This window comes from Emys orbicularis, chromosome 2 (genome assembly GCF_028017835.1).
Source record: "Emys orbicularis isolate rEmyOrb1 chromosome 2, rEmyOrb1.hap1, whole genome shotgun sequence".
NCBI classification, from domain to species: Eukaryota; Metazoa; Chordata; order Testudines; family Emydidae; genus Emys; species Emys orbicularis.
This window is the reverse complement of record NC_088684.1, coordinates 207,691,976-207,713,121: the sequence shown is the minus strand read 5'-3', so window position 1 is coordinate 207,713,121 and position 21,146 is coordinate 207,691,976. Positions and strand designations below refer to the sequence as shown.

The window sequence follows — 21,146 nt, the reverse complement described above, 5'->3', positions numbered from 1 at the left end:
CCTTTTCCTTCCTTCACACATCTCCCCAATATCTTGCTGAGATATTTGGGCTTGGGACTGGATTCACCCCTTAATGAAACAATGAAAGGACTTACCATTTTGGACATGCTGTTTCTCCTCTCCTGTTGCTTGGTGAGACTCACTGCCCTTGTCCGCTCTAGACTGTTTTTTCCCTTGAGAGGCTTCAAGTTTGTTCACACCACTTTGCTGAGTCCCATTTACATGACCTTTGCTAGATTCTGTGCTCTTACTTTCCCCAGGATTTGGTTCTTTGCTGTTTTCTGACTTGGCTGTCATGGTATCCTCGGCTGGACTTTTCTCTTCTTTTTCTTCTGTTTTCTTTTCCTCTGTTCCCTGATGAGCATTTTCCTCAGCTTCTTTCTTAGCTTTTTCTTCTGCATCCTCAGCAAAGGGAGAACCAAAATGAAGGGGGAAAAAATCAAGACCATTAGCAGATTTGCCAGAGTGATACCGTACACACTTTTAATCCAATTTCAGCCATGTCCTCTCAAATGATCTTAACTTAGATAAATGTGGAAATTAACATGACAAAAAAAAGAAAGACACAAAAACAAAACATTTAGGGTGAGACCTGCAAGGCGCTCAGCATTGGCCTAGCTGTATTCCCATTAAAGTCAATATTTGTTGTCACTTTTGAATACCCCACCACTAATGCAATTGTAAATATGGACCCCAAATATTTTATAACTATGTATTTTAAAAAGCAAATTAAGGGAAGAACAGTTCAGCCATCCATGTAAAGGGAAGAGGATTTCAGTCTCTCTCTGCTGGCTTCTTACGCTCTTCTTTTCCTCTCACTCTTCCCCAAGTTTTCCTTCCTTTCCTTTTGGTCTAATGCTCTGGCTACTAATATTTTACATGTATACAGTGCCCTTCCATCCTGAATGATCCTAAATTGCTTCACAAAAATGTAATGATATACAGACTACACATGCACCACAGATGTGCAGCCACCTCTGGGGTGGAATTTGCCTAGGAACACCACAAACTAGTTTAGGTCAGAAAGAGAACAGTGAATCTAAGCGGAAATGAAAGGCAGATAGGATAAAGGGGCTGAATTTCTCTCCCATAAATCTGCCACTGGGGGCATGTCACATAAGAAACGTGGCCATGTAATTCAGCTGGCCTCTTCCTACCTCAGCTTCCCACTAAGTCAGCCATCTCCACTATTGGTCTTTTTCTTTCCCAGGGACAGGATGCCTGTCAGCAGAATTGTGTACCTTTAGGCCTGAGTACCTCTATCATTGGGCCACCTGTTTTGGCCATAGGGACTTGTTTATGAGTTTTAAAACAATGGAAGTACAGGAAGGGCAGTTAAGCATGGAAACAATCAGCCCTGAGCAATAATAGCATTTCAGATTATGCATGTAAAAGAAAGTTAATAAAGAGCAGTAACTTCCTCTTTTAAAAGTAGTCTGTGTTCATGTCCAGCAAACTGAACCTTGGGTTCTGCTGTGACAGCAAATACTTAGAACCAGTGATATCATTTTCCTGTCTCTTAGGCAGTTCTCAAACTACTCTAATTCTGACTAGTACCACAAAAATACAGAACTCTGGCTCCTTTGGACTGCTGAACAACGCCTACAAAGTGCTAAGCACCTTCAATTTAAATCCAATTGCAGTCAACGGGAGTTGAAGAGTCTCTACATCTATGCAGAAGGTGCTCTGTATCTTGCAGGATCAGACCCTAAGCAAGGGAGTACGAATTACAAAGTGTTTATTAAACATCTTCGCACATGTAACAAAAATTCTTTTGACAACTGAATCAGAGCAATTTTCTCCAGAAAATCTACCAAAAAGAGGAACAAAACAGAAGGGGGGAAAATGTCATTTTTATAAGAAGCATCAATCTGTATTTCCTTGCCAGCAGCTGACAAAAGTTAATTAATTTTTAAATTAATAAATTATGGATCACATATAAATATAATTAAATTAGATATGAGCCTTCCACACTTTATTAATCATTTCTGCAATAATCTAGTTTCCATAGATGGCTCAGTATGCACACTGATATTATGCCTTAGGAGGTATCATACAGTGAAGGCTTCCCAGATACCTCCCCTGGTTTTGGACTCTCTGAAAATTTTGCTAACACTTTGCAACCTAATCACAGGAGATGGACAAAACTCAGTTAAAAACTGCAGGGAACATTAATTCATATAGAGATTTATTATGATACTGCTAGAAATTTGCCTGATATTAAAATTAGTGTCACAACATGCTTGCTCTGTACAGTGCTTTTATACCTTGGGGCAGATGTTTATTCTGGTTCTTAACTTATAATTATTTAATAATGAGCTTTTAAGTAGGAGGAGCTGAGCAACAAACTCACTTATTTTGCCTACACAGTCCAAGACATTTTCCAAAAATACTATACTCAGTATAAAAACACCACACCTAGTTTCTATTGATAATATCCTTACAAAAGACACTACAGTATTCTACAGAATTTCAATTTCCTCTTTGCTTCTGATCCTAAATTGCTGTGTAATGTTGCTGTGCACTAATAAATAGCTGTTATGTGCTACACCCTGACTGTGACTGCATTCCTATTAATTACTTTATACATTTTTATTGTTGGTTTTTTTTAATGTATTTGCAGTGTAATTATGTCTAGAGGCCTCAACAGAGACTGAAGTTCCATTGTGGTAAGCCCTCTACAAACATACTGAGCAATGGTCTCCATCCAAAGAGCTTATCAGATAAATAGGTAAGTGTCAGGAAACAGAGGCATATAGTGGTAAAATGATGTGCCCAAGGTAAAAAAAACAGGCCAGTGGCAGAACCAGGAATAGAACCCAGGTCTCCTAATTCCCAGTCCAGTGCCTCACTTTCTAGATCCCATTGCGCAGCCAATCCAGTGACAAGTCCTGTGTTTGTAAAGGTCTTTAGAATGAAAAGTTTTATATAAATGTGGTTATTACTAAACTCACCCAGAAATGTATGAAGATTTAAAAACTGATGAGCAGAGACAAACCAGAACCTAACTAATGGTGCACGTGTCCATTTGAATCATGTGACTTCTTATGTATGTTTCAGTAAAAATCCTTGCTCAAAGCACTCACTGCAAATGGGTAGAAAACAAAGTTGAATCCCCAGGACCCATTGGGGTCTATCTTATACATTTGTTTGTAGGCAATCTGTAAAGTATGTATTATTAAGTTCCCTGATGGTCTCCCCTGCATACAGGATTTATATAGTGTGGGTGTGCACTTTAGATAAACAAACAGTATATACTATAATGATGACAATCTCATGAACAGCAGTCACGTGTTAAAGCAAAATAGATTGGCCACATACATTCAACAGTCATATACCAAAAACCATCTGGCCATGTTAATGACTATAGTCATTTGGTAAACTTTCATTTGTTTTCATCAGATCTTTTTAATCCAAAAAAGAACAGATGAAACAAGTAAACACCCATTTAAAAAGTAAGAGCTATCTGAAATCAATTGGCAAAGAAATGGACTGTTTTTTGTTGGCAAGAGAAGCATAAAAGGGGTTGATACTTTGTATGGTATGTTTTAACCTCAAGGAAAATTGTATTTGGTTAATAAACTTGTCCCCTTCTGCCTCCTAAAGAGAGTTTATAATTGAGAATGAACAATCTGCTTCAGTTAATATAAAAACTGAGCCAAGTCTTCCACTATGCCTCAAGCCAAGTCCAAATCAGTTTGGTTAAAGAACTTGCACCCATCTCCATTCCTCACGTCTAAGAGATTATTATTAATAATAATGGATATCAAAGTAGCTCCTAAAGGTCACAGTCAAGATTGAGGCTTCATTGTGCTGGGCACTATATAAACACAGAAGAAGAAAGGAGTCCCTGCCACAGAGAAATGTATCTTGCCCTACAGCGACATAGAGTTTGATCTTGCAAACATTTACTGCTGGGTGTATGAGTAGTTCTGAGCTCTAGTGAATGGGAGTCTTTATGGTATTAAGCCCCATGGCTGGCAAGTAAGTGTTTGTAGGATAGGGCCCGTATACAGTACTGTACAATACTACTGCCATACAAGAAAAAAATAAGGTAATAAAATCAAACTGAAGAGATTTCACAAGCTGTTAAAAAGTCAGATCCTTCCTTTCATTTGGGGCCTGATCCAAAGCCCACTGACTTCCCTTTCCATCCCCTTTCTATCACCTTCTCTACTGCTCTCTTCCCCCCAACACATACACACTTCCAACACCCGCGTGCACAGTATAGAAAAAGGTATAAGGCTTTCAGTTGAGTATTCCTGGCTCCAAGCGCGGTGAGAGTTGCTGGCCTCTAGAGGCAGATGGTTTGAGAAGTCAGAGCGTACTTCAGGGCTAACTAGGCAGAAAAAAAGCCTGAAGGGGAGGAGGTAAAAGAGCTTGCAGCCTTTTATTATGAGGCTCGTCTGTTACCTTTGGTTGCTTTTGCTTTCCATTTCTCCCGGTTCTGCTGCACCACCTCGGTCCAGGTGGCTTTAAAACATTTGAAGTCCACAGTGAGTATGGAACAGTTGAGTGAGGCACTTCCTTCTGACCCAGTGCTCTTGACACTTGATCTTTTAACTTCTGAGGGACTAATGCTATTCAAACTGGGAGACAAGATCACACAATGTGATAGGAATCAGCACTTCATACACTTAAATACAGATATGGAGTGAAACAGACCCTAGCCATAAAGTACTATACAGTCAATCAGAATATCCAAAACTTAAATTTCTTCCCTCTGTTCCTATGCTTGTGTTGGAAGAACCATATCATGAGAACATTGGGGAGATCTACTTTAGAATTGATGAGACAATCTGGAGCATTGTAAGAAACAGTGAATCTAATTCCAATGTGATTTACACTAGTGCAACACTGTCAATACAGTGAAGTTGTTCCCAATTGACACCAGTGTGAGATGAGAAATTGGCTCTGAGTCTATTAATAGCCAACATTGTGAACTTCAATGAGCTCAACACCGGTAATACCCATATATGTTGCCTAATGCTATTAGAGTTGTGTGAAAGTTCCCATTCTCACTTTGCAAAGTTTTCATTATTAAAATGGAAATTTGTGTGAAACTGCACATCAAAAAAGTCTTGCATAACTAAATTCCAATCATTAAAAATATGACACATTTTGCCCTTACATAAATAGGAACTAGTGCCCTGCAACTCTGTTCCCTTCCTGGATAGATGGAAATACTATATAAGATGCTGGCTCTATAACCTTTTTATGGCAGCACCTGAAAAATTACTAAATGTCTCTTGAACCTTCTCTGAGGTGCCTGAGGCACTACTTATGCCCTATCTCACCTTTCTAAAGGCCCCTGACTCAATGGTGGGCTAGAGGACTGTCCCACCTCATCATCTCTGGACAGTAGTCTGTATTGGCTCTTAGTTCTAGAACACTGAACTAGAACCTCTTGTAGCTTCTGGCACTGTCTGCAGCTTCAGTGAATTTTACGTATGTTTAAAATCAAGTTCAGATGCAAACAAATTTGGAAGGAACCCAAAGAGCTACAAATATAATTAAGGATCCAGAAGGACTAATGCATGTGGAAAACTTAAGTTCCTAAACAATTGTTGACAGCAATGACTAAGGTCTCGGGGTGGAAGGGAGATGACTGACTGATAAAGGGCTTTATACACCTCTACCCCGATATAACGCGACCCGATATAACACAAATTTGGATATAACGCGGTAAAGCAGTGCTCCGGGGGGACGGGGCTGCGCACTCCGGCGGATCAAAGCAAGTTCGATATAACACGGTTTCACCTATAACACGGTAAGATTTTTTTGGCTCCCGAGGACAGCGTTATATAGGGGTAGAGGTGTAGCTTGTCCAAAAGTCATTGGTTGAGCTGCAAAATTTTAATTTCAGTTCCAACCCCCTTCCCCAAACTTCAAGGACATTTAGGATTCAGTTTCTGGTGGTTTAGATTATAGAAACACAGGTCATGGAATCCAGCTTCAGATTCTGAACTGCCCTGGATTTAAGAGACATTCAAATATGGAATGTTGGTATGATCCAATGTCTTTAAGTATCTGTTTAGTGTAAAACACCAAGGATGGAAACAAATTAGTGAGTGTGGCATAAGGGATAATAAGTAGGAGGAAAGGAAGAAAAGAAAAATTCAGTTTGATAATCAGGATATATTTCTTAATGGTGACTTAGACTTCTGAATCATCTCCCAAGAGAAGAGGTTGAAACTCCATTGCTGGAGACATGTACAAATCAATGGAGAAGCTACAACGTCTGGAACAACCCTGCACTGACAAAGAGAGGGGCTAAATGACCAAATAAGTCTTTTCTCTCTCTAATATCTATTATTCTGACTATTCAGATAATGGTGAATAGCATACAGGCTACCAGATTAGTCCCCATTCAAGCCTTTTTAATATTCAACCTACAATTGTGCTGGAATTATCCCGGGACCTGCACAGGAGAAACCCTAATAACTCAAGATGGTTCCTTGATAGCTCTTATGGCAGAAGGTCAGGTTAAATGAAAGTGAGACTCTTTATATCCAAATTCCAATGAATTCTGACGTGAATATATGCATAAATCAAGCAATAATTAACCAGGTCTGATTGTACTTCATGGTCAATCCATTTCTACTACACTTCCCAACCATATTTCTCTTCAGGTAGAAACCAGGACAGACAGAACCAGTGGGAGGTCTTTGTTAATACCCAATGAGTCCAAAACAGAGAAGTGAGCCCTAAAAGCAGAGACAACACTCATGCCCCAAAGCAAATATAGATACTCACCTGGAACGTCTAAATCCAGTCATACCAGAGCGGGAGGCTTCATCAATGAGTGGTGTTACAATCTTCTCTGTCATGTCTGTCAGCACAGTAAAAGTGGGCTCCACAATGAAATCAATAAAACCTGAATCAAAACAGTGGACATAAACAGAAGAGGTAAGTATTTATGTTTTGCCATTGCCTGTGAATTATCTAGTGTAATAACACAGTGGATGAAAAGAATTACATGTTGAAAGAGGAATTGTAAAAAGGACAAGGAAGAATGATACTATGCATTAATCCTGACCCATAAGCTGATATTTTGCATTCAATGGTAGCTCCTTAAATGTTGGAAAGAAAGGGTAGAAATTCAGAATATAAACAGATGCAATAGAACTTGTTCTGCATGAGTTTTTTGAGTATCTAAGCCAAATTCTGGGGACAGTTGGATGAGATGACAGCTTGAAGGATGAAATTTCTGGAAACAGAAAAATAAAAGAATAGTAATAATGATAGACTTCTCTGGGTATCTATTCCAAGTGTCATGGAGCTATGAAGTATCAGTGGGTTTTTGTGAATATTCTCATTTGAAGGTTTGTCCCGCTTGTACTCATTGAGGGTCAAACGTATTCAGATTCTATTCATTTAATTTTTAACAAATTCATATATTATTTTTAAATCAGGAGGAGAAGGGAAAAATACAGAACTAAATCTTTCCCTCTACTGGCTTGTGTACAAGGGGTAGGGCTGGGAGGAAACAGCATAGTACGTCTTCCTGCAAGTCAGCTCTTTGTGCAAGCAACAGGGATGGATCCACCCAGAGCGTTTAAGAAAGCACTAAGTTTTGGGTCTGCTAATGTGCGCACTTATATACCAGATTTCAGCCAACTGTAGCCCTGCCCTGTAGTGACACCATACAATAACCATATGGTCACTAAGGTACTTTAGTGTTTGTGGTCACAGATTAGACCCACTGATTTTTAAAGACAGATTTTTCAACTTTATTTTCCCCTCATATTGTGACTGTTCAGCAGAGTTAAGGTTGTTTGGGAGCCCTAACTGTACATTTCCATACTGTAACACATTTGGATTTATTATTAAATTTAACCTGAACTCTGGATTTCTTGGGTTTACAATGCCTGGTCTGGGGATACTTTACAACACCCTCTAATGTATTTTACTCTAAATTACTGATACATACTCTCCACCTTAACATAGTTTTTGCCTGAGGATTATCTTACCCCTCATCTTTACACTCTGAGATGAGGGTCCCAAGGCCAACTGCCAAGAGCAGTGGTTTTCTACTTGTGATCAAACTATGTCAAAGGGGTCCACAAAAGATTGACATCACCATAGAACAGTGGTTTTTGACCTGTGGTCCGCAGACCTGCGGACTTTGTCTAAGATTTCCAAAGGGGTCTGCACCTCCATTTGAAGTTTTTAGGGGTCTGCAAATGAAAAAAAAGGTTGAAAACCACTGGCCTAGAGTTTATTTTCATTCCATGTTAAAAGGGACACCTCGATCATGCTAGTTAGGGAATAATTTCTTGAGAGACTGCCATTCAGGAACAACCTCATTTAATCATCAGCTTTTGTCCTATATCTTCTGAAGCCATCATTTTCTTTCCAGGAAGCCAAAGGACAAAAATAAAAGGCTCTTGCTACATTAATCAGCTGCAAGAGACAGTGATGACAACAAAGGCCCGTTTCCAGTCAAACAAAGCTTCCTGCTGCCTTGGATAGAAAGAAAGGGGCTTCAAATAGTTTAATTCTCCTGTTGAGAAATAAAAACGTTGGCCTGGTAATTCTTTGCAATTTGCTGGGTTCCCCCGCTCCCCTCCACTTGACCAAAGGCCTGATTTTAAGATGTGAATCGTCTCCGATTGGACTTGTTCCCAACATTTTCTTTACAAAATGAAGTGGCAGGTGAAAGAATGTGTCTCTTTTGTTCTCTTCCTTTTAAAGAAATTTTTCTTGTTAAATTGTTTAATTTCTGTAGAAACAATACATGCTAAGAAACCCTCTCTTTGCATTTCTGGTCATCAAGCATGCTCACCTGCTGTGGTCTGTGCATCCACAACAACTAGAGCTGGCTGAAAAACTTCTGACAAAACATTTTCTCATTGGAATCTGCCAATTTGTCAAAATCAAAACATTTCAGAGTGATGGTCTGATTTTAACAAAGTTCTGATGGAACCTTACCTGGTTTCCACTCATTTGGCTCCTCAGCAGCTCACTGTACAGACTGCCCCAGAGTCAGGGACCTCAGGACTTCTGGGGTCTCTGATTCTGGGACAATCCAACAAGCAGATTGTCTGTAAGTTGGGGCTTCATTCCCTTTTGCAGAGAATTTCAAAATTTTTGGATTTTATTCCAAATTGGAACAAAACCAGGTTTTGAAATATTGATATCCTTTGCGAAAAGGAATTACCTTTCTTTGCCCAGCTCTAACGATGACCTTTCGTACAGCAGCAAAATAGAACACGGCCTTAACTCTGACCAGGAGGGAACCTCGAGAGGTGATTTAGTTCTGTCTCACCTGATACTGTAAACAAGCTGTTGAGATAGCCCAGAAACTCTATGTCCCCACTACAAAGTCGACTGAGAACCCAAAACGTCTGACGAAGTGGGTATTCACCCACGAAAGCTTATGCTCCAATACATCTGTTAGTCTATAAGATGCCACCGGACTCTTTGTTGCTTTTTACAGATCCAGACTAACACGGCTACCCCTCTGATACTTGAGAACACAAACTTATCTCACAAATGACATTCCTTTCATTTGTTGAAAATGAGGGCTGCGTGCTGTAGATAATAGTACAATTTGGAATTCATGAGGTACTTACTTCTGCAAAGAAACTTAGTAATTACCATTCAGTGGCACTATTTGTTAAAAGCTATCAATCAGATAAGCAAATGAATAGGAGCTGAATATTTCCCTAAGAATCTGGCCTCGGATTTTGAGAGGAATCTTATCTCAACACATATTGGGGAAACGTAAGAGTTTTTGATTTAATGAAGGAGACACTGAAGACGTCAAGCTATTGCCCATATGTTGAGCAGACTGTAATGAAAACTTTATAATGTTAGAGGACAAGACTTCTAGAGAGAATGTGCCTGTTAAAGCCAATTGGATACAGTTAACTGCACAAATTAAATGTAATGATAAATAACACAGAACTAAATAAATCTCTCTCTGCTTATTGATTGAGTGCCTGTTTCTTAAGCTGTAATTGTTTGGATAATGGTTTAATTCACCATTAATTCTGCAATGATTTGCACACTGGAGGTGGTCATAAGGGTCTTTTTATTTAGAGACAAATTCTGGCCGACCTGTGCACGGAATACAAAAGAGGAGGAAGGTACAAGCAGCTTCTTCACACAGGCTTGTGCCCTGCACAGAAGCTGGGAAGAATTCCTTGGAGCATGGCCCCTGCTCCCTCCTAGAGCCTCTGCAGAAGCAAAGGGCCTGAAATGGGGTGTGTGGAAGGTGAGGCCTTAGCTCCACACCAGCCAGGAGAGCTGGGAGTGGGGAACATTGTTGTACCCCCTTCCAGAGAAGTGCAGCAGCCATGCACAGCCTGGGGGTCCCCAACAGGGATTCTAGTTGAGCTGCAGCTCCCCTCCCTGTATTTTCCAGTCCCTGCCTGATCCCCCTCCAGCATGTCTGGGGTGCCTATGGAGCCATTTTGCCCTTAGTAGTAGTGTAGTATCTCTTGTGTGTGTATCCACTTTCCCAGGTAAAACTCTGTGTTTCAGGTAGGGAGGGATTAACATTAAAAGGTTAGGTGACCAGACATGATTTGAATAAGAGCCTATTAGTACAGATGATTAACTGAACTGTCTGAACCTCTGGAGACTGGAAAAATAGGGATGGAAGTATCCCAAGAACTTGGACTCTGAGGAGGTTTCTGGCTCTGAAGCTTTACATGACAGTCTGAAAGGGAATGTGAGAAAACAGCTGAACTAGGGATAGCCCTAAACCACAGATATGGATCTGAACTTCTCCAAAGTTCAGGGATGTTTGGATCTGGGTTTCCATTCATCCCATGACAGTGCTGGGGACAGCTGTGAAATTTCATCCTTTTACACTTTTTTCAGCTTGGTTATAAAATGTTTGGAGGAAAAAACGAAGTCACTCCCCTCCTCCCCCACACCTTTCTTTAAAACTTTCTCCCTCTGCCACATTTTTGGTGTCAGTGGGTGTATCTACACTGCAATGTAAGTCCAGGGTTAGTACAACGCAAATTAGCATACCCTCGGTTTGTCAACCTATGGCTTGAGCATCTATGTTCATCTGCAACCCCAGGATAGGGATTGTTGAACCTTGGGTCCCAACCTGAGGCTTCTAGTGTGTACATTGTACACTGCATTACGCAGGCCAGAGTCAAACCACCCATATCCCCACCTTCTAACACCTGCCCAAAATGTGGTCGCTTTAGTCCTTTGTTCCTGGTGCAGTGACGGAAAACTTGACTGTGCATAAAACTTGACTGTCCAGAGGTCAAAGAAAGTCAGCCTGTGGAACTGTGGAATACTTCTGATGGACTCCCAGAACACGAGTCCAGTGGGGCCGCATGTACACTGCAAATCCATAGAGCTAGAACTCTGGGTCCCGGCTTGACTCAGGCTTAGACCCTCCCCCTCTGTGAGTTCCTGGGACCCTAGATCCAAGCCCTGGGTTAGTGGGATTTGTGTGTAGATGGAAGCGGGGTTAGGCTTGAGCCTGAGTTCAAACCCTGGGCTTACATTGCAATGTAAACATACCCAGTGTTTTCTCAGTTACTACTGCTGTCCCTTCCACCCACCAGTCCCTTTCTCTTTCCATTTCCCCTGCCCCTTGTTCCTCTCGTTCCTTCATTTCCCCCATTCAACCTCGGAAACCCGTCTCCACAACTCCCGGTATCTTCTCTTGTCCCCAAACTCCTGCACATCTCTAGGCTGCTTCTCCCCTCTTTCTTGCCTCTCCAGTGTTACAGATTTATTGCCCCCTCCCCATTTCCATGCCGCTCAACAACTTCGGGATCATTCTCCCCAAACCCCATTCACAGTTTCTCCTGCAGGAGTAGGAGGTGGAAAAGGAAGCACTGTTTTGGTTCACTGTAGGCTCCCACCTCCCTTGCTGGATGGGGGGCAAGAAGCAGTGGCTGGAGCCAGTATAAGGTTGGGGGTGATGCTTGCTGACTGGAGAAGTTGGAACAGTGCTGGTGGGTTAGAAGGTTAGGGAATCAGTTAAATGAGCAAAACAATGACTTTAGTCAAAAACTAAAGTAACATGTATTGAAGCCAGGATCCCCGCTTCAAGTGTCTTCTGCAGTGTTCAGGAACCAAGGAGCAGCCGCCATACAGCCATGCATAGTGGTTGGTCCAGCAGTAGCATTTGTGTTAACTCAGTTCCCCTTTAGTACAACTCTCATAAATCAACTAAATGTGATAGCTGTTCATCTTAGAATCATCCATTTAGGGACAATAACGCCAGTGCGATTCTTCCCCCCCCCCCCCCTTCTAAACCAATTCAAAGTGATGAGAGCCCAGAATGATCTTACTCCCGTTGGGGAGAGAATATTTTTTTTCCCCTTTAAATTGCTGCTTTGCGTCCTAAGTGAAGTACATTGAAATGACATACCTATCTGAGACTGAGCTACCATAGTAGACTTGCGGTCACACAGTGGGGAGAAAGGAAGCCCTAGTTCTGCTTCTTTGTCACCCTGGAGAAACAAAATTGAGAGCATATTAGAATACAACAAGAGTCGCTTAACATCTGTAACAGCACTGGACACTGGAAGGGCCTCTCTCTTTATTTAATTGAAGCTCATGTTACACCCTTAATTGCAAGACTCAGCTTTTTAAAGGATAACTTTGTTTATTCTGGGCATCCAAATCCTTTTCTTTAAGAGCTTCTTGTGGACAGTTATCACCTCACTGTTCAACTACAGGCCAACCTCCTCTTGCAGCAACAGCACCCACTCTATTCTGCATGCTCCCCCACCCTACTTTGAAGGAGGCAGCTCCCGTTTCTCTAATACAATTTACATCTACCACTAAATATAAACCACATAATCCTATTTCTAAAACATCTACTCGGGTAAATCTTGATTACACAGCACTCTTTGCCTTTTGGGTGTTTCTGTGGAACACCTTGAAAACCCAAGAGGATTCTATACAGCACTTCTCATGTGAAACCAACAGGTAACGGAACTCTATTATTAGAGTAAGTCCACCAAGAGAGAGTATCAGTGTCAGGACTCCTCCTCCAGGGTTTGAGTTCTATTTGTATTTCTTTATATGCATTTGTATCTGCACAGGGTGGATCTCACCACTTCAGATCCCCCCAGTAAAATACTGAGACCCTCAGTGTGCTACAGCTGGTAGGGCTGTTGCCCAAAAGAAATGCTGAAACTCAGAAACCTGGACACATTTTCCAGCTACCAGAGCTGCATGCCCTCCCCTGTCATCACACAATTATGCAGGAGATCAAGTGTTAAAATCCCTTCTGTGCCAACCCTTTTCACTGTGTGCATTCAAAATGCATTTGCTCAAAACACCCTTTAATTTGTTTCACTCTGAAACAGACAACTGTGAGCAGAGAGGACAATAATTTACATGAGATAACATACATCTGCCAGTACTCCCCACTGACCACTCAGATTTAAAATAGCTTGTGAAATATGCTAGTGTCAATGTTTTAAATCAACATCCCGCTCTTACTTTGTAGAGCACGGTGACGATGTTCCACATGGTTGTGACTGGGAGCCAAAATATACTACAGCAATTTAAACTACCAAAGAAATCAACTGTGGGCATGAGAAGTCCTGGATGTTTCTTTTCTGTGTTTGTACATAGCCAGATTAAATGGTGCCTCAATCACAACTGGGGTCTTTGGGTGCAATAATAAATAAGTAACAACACTCTTCCTTTATTGTATCCCTTTGGACCCTGTGTATTCACCAGTTCTTTGGTGATCGCATATGTACTCAATAGGTGACTATTCTGCAAAGTGTATCATAGAATATCATGGTTGGAAGGAACCCCAGGAGATCATCTAGTCCAACCCCCTGCTCAAAGCAGGGCCAAGCCCCAACTTCCCCCCCGATCCCTAAATGGCCCCCTCAAGGATTGAACTCACAACCCTGGGTTTAGTAGGCCAATGCTCAAACCACTGAACTATCCCTCCCCCCACCTTCTATCTTGGAAAAGCATAAAGATGTTGTGAGGTGACATTTTTCTTAGCACGTATATCACCATCTCTTGAAAAGTAAATCACTTTAATGGTTCCAGACCAAGGTGGTAGTATCCTTGTTAAATTGGGATTACCACACTATATTTACATTTGAGGCTTTTCATAAAACTGACTGAAAAGAACTTCATGGGATCTCACTAAAGTGGATGACTGAGCAACAAAATGGCAGATGAAATTCAGTGTTGATAAGTGCAAAGTAATACACCTTGGAAAAAATAATCCCAATTATACATACAAAATGATGGGGTCTAAATTAGCTGTTACCACTCAGTAAGAGATCTTGGCATCATCGTGGAAGTTCTCTGAAAACATCCACTCAGTGTGCAACAGCAGTCAAAAAAGCTAACAGAATATTAAGAATCATTAATAAAGGGATAGAAAATAAAACAGAAAATATCATAATGCTGCTATATAAATCCATGGTATGCCCACCTCTTGAATACTGTGTGCAGTTCTGGTTGCCCCATCTCAAAAAAGATATATTAGAATTGGAAAAGGTGTAGAGAAGGGCAACAGAAATGATTAGGGATATAGAACAGCTTCCATACAAGGAGAGATTTAAAAGACTGGAACTCTTCAGCTTAGTAAAGAGATGACTAACAGGGAATATGACAGTGGTCTATAAAATCATGAATGGTATGGAGAAAGTGATTAGGGAAGTGTTATTTACCCCGTCACATAACACACAACCCAGGGATCACCCAATGAAATTAATAGGCAGCAGGTTTAAAAATAAACTAAAGGAAGTACTTCTTCACACAACACACAGTCAACCTGTGGAGCTCATTGCCAGGGGATGTTGTGATGGCCAGAACTATAACTGGGTTCAAAAAAGAATTAGATAAGTTCATGGAGGATAGGTCCATCAATGGCTATTAGCCAGGATGGGCAGGGACACAACCCCATGTTCAGGGGTCCCTAAACCTCCAACTGCCAGAAGCATAGAATCATAGAATATGGAAGGGACCTCAGGGGGTCTAACCCCCTGCTCAAAGCAGGACCAATTCCCAACTGGACACTGTCAGAGACAGGATACTGGGTTATATGGACCATTTGTTTGACCCAGTATGGACATTCTTATGTTCTTATGGTAGAAAATTTTTAAATTTCAAAATGTTGTCCATATTTTGAAATTAAGATAAAATAATAATAATAAACTTCAATGGCATTTTCACTGATTTTTTTCTCCCTATGTTTCAACCATCTATGGAGCTAGTCAACATTTGGAAATATTAAAAAATTTTGAAGTTGAAGAGGGGAGAAAGGTCAATAACATGTTTATGATTTTTCTTCTTTTTTTGACCAGCACTACCTTTTAAAAAGTTTTTTTGCTATTAAAAATAAATTTTAAAAAATAACTTTTATTGTACTTAAAACAAAAAAACCAACCCCTCTTAGGACCAGTTGGAGGATCTTACGAGTATCACACAGGAATCAATCATGTGTCTGGATTTGTGGTTCTGGCAACAGGAGGCCCTGCGAGAGCTATAGGTTAGACCAGTCCACATGTCTACAGAAAGCGCAACATAATTTTCACCACTTATGATGATGTATGTCCAGCTCTGTAATTTACAATGTACTGAGCTTTATTGGTTTCCATGACTTCATAGCGAAGTAGAAATCAAAATGGAGTTTTGAAGTGGCAGCAAAGTCAGATCAAAGAGAAATAGGAAGACTCATTATTGAAAGAAATGATAGTCTGGACCTAATGCTGAGTACTTTCGCTTAGGTGCACCCAATTCCTGAAGATCTTCAATGGTTGGCAAGCTGGGTACTATGTTAGATATTCTGCCTTTTGGTCATTAGAAATACACATTCTCATTCAGGGGTTCTAGGTATAGTTTTGCTGGATGTCTGAAAGATTGAGAATTTCCAATATATTGATAAGGACAACATATTAGACACTAGCTTACAATCAGACATAGCAGTGGAATCTCACTGAAGTCAGACGAAAGAAAAATTGTATCTACTTTGCTGCTACAGTGGGCATCTTCCCTATGAAAAATATAAGTGAAAGAAGATGTTGACCTATAGGATTCATTCTCCCTCTCCCATCCCAAGCCCGCCCACTCCATCTCTCATTCTGTCAGCAAAACTACAAAATAATTTTGTAAAGTCCCAAGACTACCTGTCTGAAGAACTCCTCTAGCAAGGACATGGTCCAGCGATGATGAAGGTCCCAGGCCTTGGCTGGATGACTGATGTCTGCTGTATGCAACAACAGTGATAAGGCTTTCGGCTTGTCGATTCTGCAAACCCAAATGACTGAACAAGTTAATTGTCTGCACCAGTATTGAAAGAGAAAGAACAAAAACCCAGCTAAGCAAGTAAATGAGGCCACCATAACCTTTGGCTAGGCTACTAATAGATTGATTTGTGTGTTTATAAAACTTGACAACTATTAAAGATTAATCTAACTTCCCTAACATAAACCTTTCCTTTAGTAATGGAGTCATTCAAAAGCATAACGGGAAACTGGGAGCATTAGTCTTGCTTATTTTCTTTGCAGAGTTTTTGTGTGTGAATGAGTGAGCTTTGAACGTTCCTGATAGTCTCAGTTTGAGCTGGGTTAGAGTCCATGAAACTCCAATCAGTAAATAGTTCTAGATTATTTTAGTCTGTTGACTTGCTTAAACAATTAGGGCTTGAGTCTGATCTCACAGTGATAAGCATGAACAGTAATTCCATTTAAACCATGTGAATTCCACCGGTAAAAAGCTGGTGCAGGTAAGAGATCAGAAAAGAAACTCAGACTCTTTGGAGGCACTACATAAGGCTGAAATCTTCTTAAAGCCATGCCACTGAGGGGCTAGCCCAGGAGCCTAGTGAATTATGATGGATGCTGCCATGCAGTAATCCCAATCTCTCGCTGCCCCAAACTGGCAGGAGTGCTGCAGAAGTAATACACATAGCCAGGGCCGTCTTTAGGACCTCAGGGCCCGATTTGAATACCCGGCAGCGGTCCGGGTCTTTGGCGGCACTTCGGCGGCGGGGGGTCCTTCACTCGGCTCTGGGTCTTCCGCGGCATTGAAGGACCCCCCGCCGCCGAAGTGCCGCCAAAGACCCGGAGCGGACTGCCGCCGGGTGAGTAAAAAAAATTTAAAAGGCACCTAAGGCGCGGGGCCCGATTCCCGGGAATCGGGGGAAATCGGCCTAAAGCCAGCTCCTGAGAGGAGATAGCAGTTGGAATCGTCCATGTCTGATTTAGGTACAGTTTTGGCAGGCTCTGGGAAGACATGTGCTAAGCCCTCCTTGGCTGGAAGAATACTACCCACAATTCAGAGTTTTGAGGGTTCGGATAAAATGGTGTGTATGGGGGCGGGGGGAGAGTAGAGGAGATACTCAGGGCTCTAAGTGGCTCACAGATGATCTTCGGAGAGGAGAAGGCCTTCCTCATACTGTTCTGCCTGCTCTATAGCACACACTTGCCCTCTGTGGCTCTGAGATTGCTTCCCTATTGTCTCCGATTACAGAGCTGGCTCCCTGCAGTGGAGGCACAAGCTGTACTCTGTGCAGCAGGTGTTGCTCCCAGCACCTGTGACCTGAGGCCATAATCAAGCTCTTTCAGTCATACTCTTAGCTGGATCACACGTGCCCTTTATCCTGTATTGTTAAGAAAAGGAAAATGAATGGGCTGGTTTATCCCATAGCTTTGCTATTTAGATGCTGTGGCCCGCCAGAATATCATACGGGCACGTGCCTGAGTGCTCACATGTGAATTCATTCAAAATCCAACAACAGAAACAGACGTGGACATCAAAGGGTCCTCCGGAGAGAGACTTTTGAAGTTTAATACAATTGCAAAGTACCAGCTGAAATGCAGCCCTTCACTGCACACAGTGTCAGGAGGTGACTCACCCTTCTGGCTGCTGCAAAGCATTCTTCATGGCTTTGATTTGCTGGAAGTGACAGGACATATCAGTGGCCAACACCATCTCTATCACCAAGGCCCTGAATTCCCTTTTGGGCAGATATCGAGCCAAGAGAAGGGAGGAAAGAGAAAGAGAAACAAGTTAAATAACACCGCTGCTTCTTTTGTTGGGTAGCTGCAAATCACTTCTGACATTTCCACTCTCCTCCACGTGCGTCACTGAACTCTTCACTTTATCAGGGCAAAAGAAGAGAGGAAGGAGGATCTCATGTTGTAAATACCAGCCACAGAGCAAGCAATTTAGTCAGATGATTAACTCTTGCTAAGAGAAATCCCAGAGGTTTCTGACAAGTCCATTACGGTCCGCTCTTTTCAATTAAACACAAAGCTCCCAAATCGATTTCTTCTATAGGAGGCTCTTAAAAGGAAGCACGCAGGCTGTTCAAATAGTGTGCATGCCCTGGCAGGAGCAAGTGAATTTTGAAACACAACCGTGTATCGACTTACCTTCTAAATCAGTTTTAAAATAGATTAGTTAGAAAAACTAAATGGCTTGTGTAGATGTCTTAATACTGGTATGGAAAGTTCATGTATGTTAACTTCACAGTTTGTGCAAACTGAACTTATTGCACACACTGGGGCTCCTTGCATCCCTCTGCCCCCCTCCCCCCCAACTCCATCCCCCTCTTTTTCTGGACTTCCTGAACCCTCTCCCCCTAAATCTCTTGCCAGGGTCTCTGTGTACCCCCCATTTTCCATCCTCATTTCAGGCTCCTCCATTCTCCCCTCCATACAACAGCTCTGAGCATCCCCATTCCCACTTCTCCCATACCTTTCATTTTCCTCCATGGCAGGGGCTCTGTGTGCTCCCCCATTCACCCAGCCCTCCATTGCAGGGTCCCCCATTCCTGCCTAAGGCAGGAGCTCTGTGCACCCCTCCTTGCCCCCTCCCTCACAGTAGGGTCTCTCATTCTTCCCACGCCCAGGAGTTCTGCATGCCCCATCCCCCTACTCCCCATGCCAGGGGATTAGTGGGAATCCTCATTATTCCTTTCCCTCAATTCCCACTTTGCCCTCCATGCTAGGATTCTGTGTGCCCCCCTTCTTCCCACTCCCCATACCAGGTCCCCCACTCGTCCTGCTGCCAGGGATTCCATGTGCCCCATTCTCCCCACCCCTATGCCCTTACACCCCTTACACCCTCTTCTTTCTATCTAGGAGATAAGTCATTCTGAGAGTCAACATGTTAAATTCCATAGGCAGGATGAGCAGAGACATCACCATACCATGCCACCCTTACTTCTGCACTGCTACTGGCGGCAGCACTGCCTTCAGTGCCAGCAGCTGCCACTCTCTGGCCGTCCAGCTTGAGCCCCGGCACCTCTTTCATTACAAGTTAAGCACTGGTTGGATCAATAGGCAATAGCAGAGGTGCTTGAGGCTGTAGCTATACTAAAGAGCTGGCGGGAGGTTCATGTGTTCCCCTATTTCTGCCTTTTGGTTTTCAGATTTTCCCACCAAATCAATAGGGTTCTGGCCCTTCAATGCAATGAACATTCTCTGAAATTTTGGGACTGGACGCAGTGTTATCACGTTAGACAGACGGAGAAATGTCATTAAGTTGTGAGTGTTTAACTCTAACCCTAGCCACCCCATAGCACTTTTTTTTTTCAAAACAACTTTTCTGTTCAAGTGTAGCACATTGTGCTCCTGATATTACTACTCCAAACTATTCCACAATGAATACATGAATGAATAGTTAAAAAAAAATCCTACTTGGGAAGGATCAGATTGAAATCCCTTAGAAGTCAATGTGGGTTTTTCAGAACTTTAAACCATCAAAACTTTCTGGTCTATCATATATACAATCTTCTTTTTATTTTCAGTGACGTGGTCTGTGAGTATGTCCTCAGATTTGTTTAGCAGTTTTGATGTAATTCCCTGCTTAAAGATTGAGATGCTTGAAAACAGTAGTGAGGGCCATAAAAGTGCTTTAGATGGAATTAGAAATATTTTTGAATTGAAAATGTGTGAAAATACAACTTCTTGCAGGTTTTTGATTGGAAAGGCCCACTTCATTTGGAAATTGGGCTCATATTCACCAGAAACAGGCCATTAAAAAAAAAATTTATTTCCCTATGATCTTTTCATAGGGAAATGGCTCCATCCTGAATTCTAATCTAATCTTCCAATACATCAGGGGATTGATTCATCCTGCTGCGACAGGCAACTGCAATTTGCAAAGCCCCTTTCTCCTCCACAGAGCTGTCAAGGGCTGCTGTACTCCAGAGGGAGGGCACGTGGTATTTGCATTACTGCTGTCCCAGAGGGGTTCTTGTTGGAGAAGAGCAGCTCTACCTTGGAGCTGGCTTTCCACGGGAGTCCCACCAATGGAGACAGCCCCGTGGACACACTGAATCAGCACACCTCATGGGTGCCCTGGCCACACACCCTGACCACTTTTCTGGCTGCTGTGGCAGGCATTTGAATATGCTTCCCAGCATCTCCAGATGGACTTTCCACCAGCAGGGGAAGACTACACATGAATATTTTGGTATAATCATCGAGGGCAGAATCAACGCTGCAATGTTTCCACCATGGGTTAAAAATCCTATACATTTTTGTAAGTAATATGGTAATACTTCTATGCTATCTTTACCACTGATTACTGCACCTGGACTAATTAATTATGCATTCATGAGTCACAGGTGTACTGTAGTTCTATCAGTAGGCTGGGATCATTGATCTCCGGTCTGCTTTAATTTACAGACATAAATTCTTTAAAATCTCTTGCATTGTTCCAGATGGAGACCACTTTAACCTGCTCTTTAGGACAACTCCCCTGAGGACATTCACTTCATGAAATGTTGCATAATATTTTTTGATGTTTTGTTCCATGCAGTTTTTCTCAGCCCCACCCCAAATTATGCTGTGCCCTACTGAAAGAATTAAATCCCCATAAAGTCACAGAAATTGGAGTGGAAAAGGCCTATTGAGGTCATCTAGTCCATACCCGGGGGCCCAATAGCAGGATTGTTGCCAACAGCATAGTGCTTTGTCCATTCCACTTCAGTCAAATGCACGCATTTTTGTGCATAGCAGAAAATTATCTATAAGCCATGGATTGTGGGTCTCACTTTTTTATTCTCATGGAAAATAATAAAGGAAGGAACAACATTGCCTTAAAGGCAACATTTTCAAAGGCTGGCATTACTCACAAAAATGTGCATGCTTGCACACTGCACGCATACAAATACCGGATTTGGACAAGAAAAATATATAATTGCTTGTGCAAATGCCTGT

The 21,146-nt window shown here is 41.9% G+C and overlaps 1 protein-coding gene across 2 annotated transcripts in view; it reads right to left on the bottom strand.

Moving 5' to 3' along the window:
* Positions 1 to 21,146, bottom strand: part of PDE1C (phosphodiesterase 1C) — a 441,585-nt gene that overhangs the window by 61,501 nt on the left and 358,938 nt on the right. For both annotated transcript variants that reach the window (XM_065398465.1, XM_065398466.1), the window contains 6 exons: positions 17,831 to 17,932; positions 16,101 to 16,221; positions 12,359 to 12,440; positions 6,757 to 6,877; positions 4,414 to 4,589; positions 96 to 395 (listed from right to left, as the gene is read on the bottom strand). In XM_065398465.1, the coding sequence (XP_065254537.1) occupies positions 96 to 395; positions 4,414 to 4,589; positions 6,757 to 6,877; positions 12,359 to 12,440; positions 16,101 to 16,221; positions 17,831 to 17,932 (902 nt within the window). The remainder of the gene's footprint in view (positions 1 to 95; positions 396 to 4,413; positions 4,590 to 6,756; positions 6,878 to 12,358; positions 12,441 to 16,100; positions 16,222 to 17,830; positions 17,933 to 21,146) is intronic.